The sequence below is a fragment of the Aplidium turbinatum genome, chromosome 13, assembly GCF_918807975.1.
Source record: "Aplidium turbinatum chromosome 13, kaAplTurb1.1, whole genome shotgun sequence".
Taxonomy (NCBI): domain Eukaryota; kingdom Metazoa; phylum Chordata; class Ascidiacea; order Aplousobranchia; family Polyclinidae; genus Aplidium; species Aplidium turbinatum.
The window spans coordinates 6,999,580-7,011,254 of record NC_137484.1 but is presented as its reverse complement, the minus strand read 5'-3'; the positions used below and the strand labels follow the sequence as shown (position 1 = coordinate 7,011,254).

The following is an 11,675-nucleotide window of genomic DNA, read 5'->3' as shown; positions in this document are numbered from 1 at the left end:
TCAAATACGGTGGTTTTTAAAAAGACATCAAACGTCTGTTTTACGTTGATAAAGTCAACTGCATTTTTGTCAAACTACAGCAATTTTTGCCACAGCAATTATCGATTAGTTTCATTGTTTGATAACACTAAACGAGGCAATGGTGCTGAACATAGTCAAAAATTGTATTTTGTTAATTAGCCTATTGAACTTTTTGTTTATGAAAAAAGCCTTTAGGTTGCTATAGTTCTGCATGTAATGTATGTTTATTAATTGTCTGCTTACATATCACTAAGTGTCCACTTGTAATTTACGACACCAATTTATGTGTATTCACAATTCTAGTTATTATTGTGGGATCTTCTTCTCTCGTGTTGTGGGTATATGTCAGGGCATCCGTTGGTTAGCCACTGCCTGGTGTCGTCATCGATAAAAAGTAGGCCTTCCATACCATGAGGTGGTCTGTATAGCCGGCAATCCTTGATAATGTGGGCTGCCGGCTGCATTTCACCACACTCACAAGCAGCACTGTGGGATAATTTCACATTTCGTTGTTACGGTTTTTAATTTGAGAGCCATTTTACGTTTTTTTATATTGACATGTCAATTGTTTCGAGTGTCTAGCGAATGAATTTAGTGAAATTTTTATAAGTTATTACATATTTTTATCCCGTATTAATAATATTTTTGTTTGTGTGCTACTCATCATTGTAGTTACTTTTTGTCGTATCCAGGCTTACGCCAGGTAGTTGAAGATTTAGATTAAGTGAACACAAAGGTAAGGAAGCCAATCTTCCTGTCCGGCTTCAGGATACTTGTAAGTGCCTTACCAAAAATACAGCCGCATGCTTGTGCGGTGTCGAACCGGTGCCCTTTCGATTGCCGTTCCAGGGCTCTCGCCACTACTAGGCTATGCAGCCATTATAGCTACTGACACTGTCATAGTGAGTGTCATACATAACTGTTAAAAATTTAGTTGAAAAATCAAATTTATTCAATTTTTAGAAGCTTGGGAGTCTTGCCATATTATGTCGACGAAAGGAAGGACATTTATTGGGCACAAACTGCCAACCGTGTAAACCGTGCGCCAAGCTTTTGCCACACCAGCACAGGTGATTGCAAAGTAGATTCTTTCATTACAAAATAAAAGCGGCCTCACAGTGAGACCTCAAAACACTAAGTGGAAGCGAAAACTAAAAAATTAATTTGCTTTATAAATTATTTGTGTTAAATGTTGCATTTAATTGAAACTTTACTTGAACTTACTTGTCAGCTTAGTTTAAATTTTGCAAGCGACTTTTAACCTTTCTAGTTTTATAATCAATTTACTGCAGTTTTGTGAATCCTCGAGTATGGAGACGTTGAATATATCATCGCAATTTGTCAAACAAACCGGTGCCACTAAACCGATAACTAAGTCGGCCCCAATGCATTTTAATTTCCGTTTCTCAATGTTGCTTTTATTTCTGAAACGTCTTAATTATGCATGTTGCCTGTGTGGTGAGAAAATAGTTGTTCTCTGATTTAAAAATCCTCATTTGAGAATAAATCATAAGAACTTTTGATCATCTTCGTCTTTTAATTGAGTTTGTCGATTTTGCAGTTTTTTGTACTTATTGCACCCAGTTGGATGTTCCGAGACAGAGAATCAGTCGCTTTTTACACTGATACAACGTCTGCAGTCGTTGGATCAATGTAAAAACGACTGATTTGTTGTCTGAGTTAGAACTATTGTTTCAGGCCGTCCACATTGTAGCCCAGACAAAAAAATCTGTTATTCAAAGAAAGACGGATTTTGTTGTCTGGAAAGATCCACATTAATAAAGTTTCCGAATTTTTTCTAAATTGTTGCTACCTACCTACTATTTCATTCACTGGTTGTTGTTGAATGGAGAACTGGTCTTGAAGGACACTGCTCCCTCTGGGCATTATTTTGCGAGACACGAAATTCCGCTTGGCTCTTATCCGTTCACACCAAAATAATAAACTTCCAAATCTATAAAGCATTGACACCTCCTGAGGGTCATGCCTACCCATGCTTTGCAAATCAATATAAACATTATTTTTTTTATTGTGACAGTTAAGTAAACAAACCGATGTAGTTTCACATTCCATAACCTACAACTCCTAACTGCTTTCAACTGCACACGTTTGGAATTGAACCACCAGAAGCTTGTTCTTGCCAGTTCATTGTTTACAAGAACACTTGCTCATCGATAAATATATGGGCCAAGAGCTTTACCCCAAAGTTGCGTTTTTACATCTTTTCAACGTAGCAAGACGTTTCAAGGATGCAACAAAAACGTCTTTTCGGCTTGGAAGATTGATTCAAAGATGTTCGTGGTAATATACAAAAACATATTTTTAAATAAATGAATTAATAAAATTCTTCTTTCATTGCGTAGAATTTACTACATTACAACGAAACATCTGTCTCATGCCACCAAGTGCGGCCGTAGCAGCTACCACCGGATATGCAAACGGATTGACCGAATGTGCTCGGCAGTTTGAATTTGAAAGGTCAGTTTTACGACTCTTCTACTGACAAATCTCGATGAACATTATGCAATTATGCAATGCTTGTGTTGTGTAAGTGTTCTTTAACCCAAGTTAGCAAGACGTTGAATTAATGTAACAAAATACAGATTTGTTGTATGGGAAAGATTTCAGCAGGCAGAAGTTAGGTGTAATTCACATTACTAGGCAAATAATAGCAAGCGAAAACTGTTTTTACACAAAGCTTTTGATAAATTTGTATTCGTTCTAACCTCTGTTTTACGCTACCGGTATTCAATCTGTTAATATTTGCAAGTTGCTTTAGATGAGAAAGATTATTTCATAAAAAGTTGTCAAAATGTGCTGCAGGTTTGAGTTTCGTGACAGAAATTTAAAAAAAAGTTACGCTGTTTTAAAATTTGGGAAACACACGAAATAGATTCACAAGATAAAGTAATATCTTATATTTAGTTTTTTTTTTTTCTGTTGTGTGGGTCCGCATTACAGTCGACTTTATTTTGTTTCAAGTTTGAATTTTTATTTTAAGCCTTTTATGAAAAGCTCTGCTTTATGAAACTATTTCGTTTTGTTGCCATACTTTTCCGCGTCAAAGAAACGCTTTTAAATCTTTGATTTCAAAATTACTCGTTCTTTTTATAAATCTATGACTGTCACGTAGTTCTTAATAGGTCTCATGCAATAAACTTGGAAATGTCAGCAGATCAAAGCGATTTTGCTGGCAACTATGAATGGAACATATTCTTGAACAACCTCCCAGACAACAAATCAGTACTTTTTTACATTGATTCGACGTCTGCAAACGTGAAAAGAACTGATTTGCTGACTGGGGACTGTCGCCGCGTGATATTCATTGTCTTATAATAATTTCTACAAAATTGTTTGTTTACAGATGGAATTGCTCTCTTTTAAAAAAGCCGAGGTATATCCCTAGAAGTCATCGATACGACGACCGTCTTGTACCGTTAGGGCTAAAGGGTAAAAAACATTTCTTTGATGTCTTTCAAACAAACTCATTATATCTATGATTGCTTTAATGTTGCCGTCGAGCAACCACAGAAGGTTGGGGTATTATTGTGCGTTTTTTTTTTCAGGCTTCTCCCACACGTTGATATTTCAGAACTTCCTACCCTATCTGTAAATCTCGTGAAATACTTAAATAATTTGAAGTCAATTAGTGAGGAGTTTGAAAGCGCAGTGAAAAAAGTCTTCTATTTACCAATGATTCATCATCTGTAGAAGTTGAATCAATGTAAGAAGGGCGGATTACGTTAGGTCCCGTTACAACAAACAAGTCTGACAAGCTCACATGCAATAGTGATATCACAAGTCTGCTAAACGTCACAGCAGGAAATACCCTACCAAGTCAAGTGTAAATAATAACACTGGATCGCTTTCCGAATCGTTTTGGAGAAAATGCGTCTAAGGAAAATATTCTACAGCTTTCATCTTTGGCTTTCGCAATGTTTTAAAATCGGCGATCTATTAAGGAGAAAGCCTCTAGCACATTTGTCTGAAGTGTTCTTTTTACGGGGATAATTTTTCCCCCATCTGCATAACCAAAGTAGGCTATATTTGTTTCGTCTACTTGATTGCAGTAAAGCCTGGAAAACAACCTGTGAAAATAAGAACTTGGTTGTTACGTCATGCCCAATTATATGAAGCAGTTTCATTACAGTGTAGGCGTATATATATTTTGTATTGGGCTTGGTCGAAACAAAATACTTCGGGATTATTTCTTCTTTTGCTCGATTTTTGATGCTAAGTTTCTTTTCTTGGTTTTATTTTGTTTCAATAATAAAGCGATTTTGACCTTTTGTTTTGTTGTAACGAACTCGATACAAAAACGAAGGACTTGATCATGTCGGTGAGGAGAAAGCACCGAAAAATTGTATGCGGTGACCTTCTGGCGAATTCTTTAAAGAATTACTAAAAATTATTATGACTCAGGAAATGTTTAAAAAAAACTATCATTACTTCGTTTTTGTTCTTTAGTTGAATTTTTTGATTTCAAGATGTTTTGAATCAGGTTTATTTGTGAGGAATTTTGTGGTTCACACGACGTGGCTTTAGGTGTTCCCCACATTTTCATACTAAGTTGCACAGTGTAAGTAGACAGGTTGTAATATATTACGTGTAGCCTAACTAAGTAACTAATAGAGATGTACCTAAACATCGATATTTATTGGTAATTTTCAAAAACTCAAAACGTTTTATTGACAGTTTTCAGCATATCAGCAGGACAGTCAAAATTAGGCTTCCGGTTTCAGTTTACATGTTACAATATGCATACTGGTTTTGCATCTAACAAAAATGGCAAGCCTAAATATACCTTATCTTATCACCTTAAAAAGTATGTTAAAAGGAACGTTCATTTTAAATCAACAGAAACACATAAAATAAAAAATCATTTTTCTTTTTTTAGGGACCAGAGAGGAAGCATTTTTTTACGCCATCACTCGAGCTGGGATAGCTCATGGCATCACTAAATCCTGCGCTTATGGCGACATCCCAAATTGCCAGTGTGACAACAATATATACGCTTTGAAAATTCGAAGAGAGATCAAACGACACGGGATACCACACCAAACGAAATCTTCTTCTTTTAAAGGGGTCCCATTAGTGGAGGAGGATTCCGATCCCATGTACAACCCAGCGGATAATCCAGTAAAGGTAGGAGGTAGGACTATTTCTAAGTCAAGTTTGTAATTTGACAATTACTAAATCAATGGCGTTTTACCGTTTCAGTTGACAATCATTCAACGTACCTTTTCACCATTGATCATAATTAATTAATTATAAATTATTAAGACGATAATTGATTAATTATTATTAACCGAGCAATAAAAAAAATTATTTTTCATATGTTGATTCAACGTATATGTACGTCTGCAAACGCTGAATCAGTTTAAAAAAGTTAGATCATTGTAAAAAGAACGGCTTTTGCTAGTTGGGGTGCACCTTAACACATAGAAGGAAACATGGGCCTCATTCTATGACAATTTTGTGTTTTGTATGCTCAATAGTCAGGGGCTCTGTTTCAAACCTAACTTGCTAGGAAACAAGTCCACTGTACAGGTATAGCATAAGGCGGCACAACCTGGTCAGTAAAGACGTTTTTTTACATCAATTTCGAGATTGATTCGAGAAATCAATATGCAAAACATCCACACCGCGTTGCCGCCACTGCCCAAGGGTGGTAAAAGGCAGAGCTCCGCGACCCCTGGATTGGCGAAGAAGGTTCAAACGAAGAAGAATATGCAAAAGCAAGGATGTTCTGAATGAGTAGTGTTGGTAGCTTGCTTTCATTAGGCTGCTGTTTGAGCAGATGCATAGCCTAAATCTAATAAGTAAAAGTTTATGGTTGCATTGTTTAAAGAATTGGAAATGGGGCAATTGCAGCGACAACATTGTGTACGGAATCAAGTACAGCAGGAGAATGATCGATTCCAGGTTTCGCCGAAACAGAAGAAGACCAATGTCTATCTCTGACCGAGTCAATTTACACAACGCTAACGTGGGCAGACGGGTACGTGACTTTATTCTGTTTCGTCATTATCATTACAGATGCTTTTCTTTTTGTCATCATCTAATGCTCAATACATATGATTAGCAGTTGACACATTGCAATTAACGTAAAAAAATGAGTTTACATTGCCACCAAACTCCATAATTAATTTGTAGCCAACAATGGCTGACAACTGCATGGAAGGTTTCGTGTTCGATTCTTTGTCTAGCGTTAGATGGGATTTTGAATTCGCCTCTTTTCGCCGATTATTATCTGTGCAGTTGTCTCGACACAAAACTAGCGATGGTAACCTACCGAGCGAAAAGATAGCAAGGAAAAATGTATGCACAGTTATGTGTGTGATAAATTACAAAACTTAATGCGACGATATCATTTGTAGGCCTACTCTTAAAATTCGTGCCAGTGAATTAATCTTTCTCTAAAGCTGCAAAGTAATCATTCTTCAAAATATATTGAACGAATCAAAAAGTATTCTCTCCAATTATCCAAACAATATTTCTCATGTATTTTTAGAAAAAGCGCCGAGTTTAGGATTTCCACTATTGGCGTGAAGTGACATTTTTTTAATCTCGAAAGGGACAAGTTAACTGCACTGACGTAATTTCCAGTTAATATTACTCCACTTCCTAAATAGACTAAGCCACGTTAATATTAATCTATGATTGCTTGTCAAAATTACGATTCGGTTGAAAAAAACTTTGACAGCTTGATCCAACAACGACCCAGGCTAAAGTTTACAATGCCACCCGCAAAACAACATTAATTCCAAACAGATGTTAAAGAAGTTATGTTCTTTTCACGTATCAACATCAGGTTACATAATTTGGTAACATGATTAGATTTGCAAACCCGATTTATTGTATTTTGTTTCAACTGAAAAAAAGCTTAATGAATGAAGCATTTCGAAAGCCGGGCAAGTAGAGCGCTGTTTGATCTCATCAGAATAAAAAGCTCAACGCAGTGTTCCTGAATTTCTGTTCTGTCATAAATGCAAAACAGCGACAAAATGTTTGCAAGTTATGGTTTCTAAATTTAGTTCTAAATTTGTCGAAAATATTGCAACAAATGCTACAGTTTACGACAAACGTCTTTGGACATCGGTATCCTTGAATACGGTACACGTGTTTTTTCTAGTTTACTCGTCTTGTTCAAAATTTACTAGCTGTTTCAGCTTAGATTTCTTGAAGTTAAGTTTGAAATATAAAATGGACCTTGTTTGCATTTAAATTATTAACCTTTTGTTGTTGTTTTACAGTAATTCATGGTTTGATACATTCCCTACTTACTGTGTGTTCCATTGAAATGTAATGAGCTAGCCTCAAGCGATAACTGCAGTCGTCTGCATTTGCAACTTTTGTAACAAAAAGTGTTTTATTATTTGCATTGATTTAACGCCGAAAGGCTTTTGTTCTATCGATAAGTATGACGTTGACTTGAGTAACACAAATCACAATTGTTTGAAAACAGACCAAATCAAAGTTTTTTTTTTCAGCATTTTATCATGTCGAAAAACGTTAAATTTAACTTAAAGGCAAAAAAAAATTGACAACATTTAACTTCGTGTTGCCCTAAGCTACGTCCCATTTAACGTTCATCGAATAATAGTTTATTGCCAATTGAGCCTTCAGTTCAATGATGGTAATTGTGGCCAATTTTGCGTTCAAAGACTTCGGCTGCATTACATCAAAGAAGGAATTGAACATTACAGATATTTTGCCAATCCCCATTAAGCTTGCAGAAAGACGTTCACACCGTCTTTATAGAAACCTCTGAAATTTGAGCCAATTTAGTTGGATAATTTTATCGTTTTTTCATCACATTGAAAAAGCTTTTATTTTGTATAAAAGGTCGGGCTATGACGTCAGAAGTAAGTTCTGTTGAGAGGATTTGCTAGTTTGAAAATTGCTGAGTTGCGATCGAAAGTAATTGGCGAGCAAGCATAAAATATAAGAACTTGCTTGCACTTCTTTTTATTGATATTAACAATTTTTTTAAGAGTTGGTGATGTGGTTTGCTTATTCAAGTTTAATCGATATTAAATCTTTGCTACTTGAGCGTGGAATCTTAAGATAACATTGATTTGCAACTACTTGTTGTACTCGAATATCTAACGTAATCCACAAGCAAAAGTAATAATGTACTTTCGTGAACTTCGACACAATAAGTGTTAAAAGATCCACTTGTGCTGTACTAGAACTAGACAAAGATGTAATTTAGCCTTAACTCCAATTGACCATTTAAAATACCCATTAATTAGTTACCTTTAGGTATTTTGAAATATCAATCATACATTTTTGGAATTTTGATTTAATACAACACAATAAATCTTTATCAGCAACAAGTAGATACAATTGTACATCAACAGCATATGAGTACAGCAATACATACAGTACAGCAATCGGTATATGAATGGTCGTTTGTAGTATTCAGACTTACGTCCGGTGGTTGAAGATGTAGATAAAGTGCTGGACGGGAAGACAAGGAAACCCATCTTTGTATCCACCTTCAGGCATACTTTTAAGTTTCCTGCCAAAGACCCAGCCGCATGCTCTTGAGCGGCGTCGAACCGCCGCCCTTTCGATTGCCGTTCCATGGCAATTGATTGATATCAAATAAGTTTTCAATACTCTCGAAACAAACGATAAATACAAGTAATAAGGTATCGGGGCGAACAATCACAGTATATCTACAAGATTAGTATTTGTTGATTAACTAAGTTGCCATTTGACCCTTTTTAGCTTATGTGACATTTTTCAACATTTGCAACATTACATCAAAGGAAAAGGCAAAGTATTTAAGGACTACTAAAGTCTCTGGTTCTTATCATCAAGAAATGTCTTCCCGGTGAAAGATTAGACCAACTTTGTTATTTTATAGCCACCGCGTTTCATTCTTTGAAGTGATGAAAAACTTTATCTGCTAGCAGATAAACATTTTATTACACCACAAAAAGCAGAACTATATCAAAGATAAGAGAGTGTCATAAGATGGAAGATGTTTTGTCGATCTTGCAAGAAAATTTTTATCTTTTGCTGTAAACAAGAATTTTTTATATAAAGCCTTTACAAGGATGTTAAAAATCCCAATAGCTTGTGGAATAATATTTGTGATGTGTTTCATAGGAAGTTGATGATCAGAAAAATTTGTTAATTTAGATTTAAAAGAACCACCGAAAGTATTATACTGTGAGCATGACTTAAGGAGCATGTTACCACATATATTCTCACGTAGACTAAATTTCAAGAATACGTTTAAAAAAAATAATGTCAAATCTAGGCTATGTCTTGGTTGTAAGTCTTCATCCTTCGAAGCGTTTTTCTATCTGCTTGTGTAGTTGTTCTTACTATCATAATTAATGATGACGGTGACTACCTGTTATTCCAATGGAAAATTGTTCCGTTTATTTTCTTTTTTTTTGGTTGGTCATAATCTGTCACTCAAAAACTTGTTTGCATTTAAACAGGTTCTCAACAAACCAGCCTCTGTGATGCGTTGCTTAGTTTTTTATTTAATGTTCTTTAGATCTACAGTAAGTCAACAACTCTTCAGTGCAAATGCCATGGAATGTCTGGCTCCTGCGGCTCGCACACTTGCTGGCGTAATCGTGGGAGCATGCAGAAGATAGCTGCGGAGTTGAAGGGATTGCATGGATCGGCAAAGAAAGTCGTTCTTCGTCGCAATAGACTGGAAATTGCGAAGCGACAAAAAGGCCGCAGTAAGTCATACTGTATACAGATAACTACTTTATTGTATTTGAATGAGATATTAATGAAGCCGCACGTTTGCGAAATAAGTGCATAAGCTACAGTTATGAATACGAAAGATTTTATGTATTATTTGATATTGTTCAAAGAAATAATATCACTAGTGGGGATAACACCTGAGTTTAAATTAATTTTGTCGGAATGCACCCAGCACTTTTTAAAAACTGTACCTTTTCAAGACTATTTATATTAAAAAGTAAAAATAGCTTAACGGCTTATTCCAAAACGCCTTGTACCATGCTCAACCTGTTTGATTTCCAAAACTGTAGTACAGTAAGAACAGTCTGTACACAGTAGAACGGTGGGCTGCATTGCTTGGTAGTGAGAGCCCTTTCATGGCGTTCAAATGGGCGCCGGTTCGACAGCAGTTTAAAGCACGTTGCTGTGTCTTTGGTGAGACTCTTAATGACTTATGCTTGAAGGTGGTCACGATGATTGGCTTTTTTGACTTTCCGTTGACACAAACTACTGTTATCCTGACATGGAAGCAACATAATCATTAGCTTTTGAATCTTTTTAGGACAAAGCCGTAAAGTGACCAAAAAGGATTTAATTTATTGGAAAGACACTCCCGATCTTTGTCAAGTTGTTCCCAATCGAGGCATTCTTGGCACTCGTGGAAGAAACTGCAAGAAAGGGTCTGGGAACAAATCAGATTGTAAAAGACTGTGTTGCCATGGTGGATTTCATTCTTCAACTATGATGCGAAAAGAAAAGTGTGACTGTAAATTTTTATGGTGCTGTGACGTGGAATGTAAAGACTGCTTTACCAATGAAATAATGCACATGTGCAACAGATGACAAATATTTAAGAAGACAGCGACAAACCACTTACCTTTTTGAGCTTGTGGTTAGCTTTTTCAGTCCAAAGAAAAAGGGGAATTGAGCTTGACGAGAAGGATACGCGCGTATCTAAGCTTTGTAGGCAAGCTTACGATGACGTCATATGGGATTAAACAGTGATGTTTGGATTGTGTTGTCAACTATAAGACTGCATGCTAACAAATGTTCGAGATCTAAAGGTTACCTGCCTTAATCGATGAAAAGAAGGAGTAAACTTACTTGCGTAAAGTATAAAATAATTTTTCGTAATATTGCAAGTTTGTGTGTGCTCTGTGCTGTATTGATTTTGCATTGTTGCAATCTATTTTTATAAATATTAACGTTTCAAATCACGAGAATCGATAAATTTCCAACGTTTATAATAATTGTTCGATTTATGTAAAAAGATTACTTTTTTCAACCATAAACAAACGAAACCTATCATTTAACCTATTATGATAAACGAACCAAAAATAGCAAACGTTTTCGGCTATACATCAAATGTTTGGCTTTTTTCTGTGTCATATGCTGTATATTCTCTAAAATTCTCGTATTTGTTTAAAGAGAATAGGTTTTATTCAAAGGCTTGAAAAAGCTTACAAAGTTAGATAAAAATACTACAAAGTAAGATTTCGCCATAAGACATAACTGCTTGAAAAGTAGCCTTTGGAAACACAATATGTTGCAGTTACCGCTATTTTTGGTTGCGTCACTAAGTGACACAGCTAAGCAGACAATTTAAGTAGAATTTGAGGGGTCTTGTACTTTCATTGACTGTCTCATGTACAAAAAGTTTTCATGTTTCTCGACCTTTTGCTGCTAGTATTAGATTTGTGCTGGTGTAGATTTTGTTGATTTAAGTGCGTCAATCTCCGTCTACCTTGGGCATACTTCCCTTCAATTTTGCCCGTGAGAAGAGAGAGGTGTTTCAATTTTCCGTTACGACCCACGTGTCCAAGAAATTGAAGTTGTTTTTCTTTATGCTTTTCATGAGATTCTTCGTTTGATTTACTTGTTGCTAGACGGTTTGGTTTGCTTTTCTGGCGGTACAGGAAATTGTTTGCATT

General features: G+C 35.8%; 1 protein-coding gene across 1 annotated transcript; it reads left to right on the top strand.

Annotated features, from left to right (window-relative positions):
* The first annotated feature begins 988 nt into the window (after positions 1–988).
* On the top strand, positions 989–10,982 carry LOC145782402 (protein Wnt-7b-like). The gene is made up of 7 exons (XM_082594184.1): positions 989–1,091; positions 2,385–2,499; positions 3,386–3,471; positions 4,919–5,166; positions 5,873–6,022; positions 9,545–9,737; positions 10,307–10,982. Exons 2-7 carry the CDS (start codon positions 2,417–2,419, stop codon positions 10,585–10,587), a joined length of 1,041 nt encoding a protein of 346 aa, XP_082450310.1. The 5' UTR covers positions 989–1,091; positions 2,385–2,416; the 3' UTR covers positions 10,588–10,982.
* The last annotated feature ends 693 nt before the right edge of the window (positions 10,983–11,675 follow it).

Coding starts and splice junctions, on each gene's coding strand:
- LOC145782402 (XM_082594184.1), top strand. CDS start 2,417: ATGCCACCAAGTGCGGCCGTAGCAGCTACCACCGGATATGCAAACGGA. Junction 3,472..4,918: donor TGTACCGTTAGGGCTAAAGG/GTAAAAAACATT, acceptor TTCTTTTTTTAG/GGACCAGAGAGGAAGCATTT. Junction 9,738..10,306: donor GAAGCGACAAAAAGGCCGCA/GTAAGTCATACT, acceptor GAATCTTTTTAG/GACAAAGCCGTAAAGTGACC.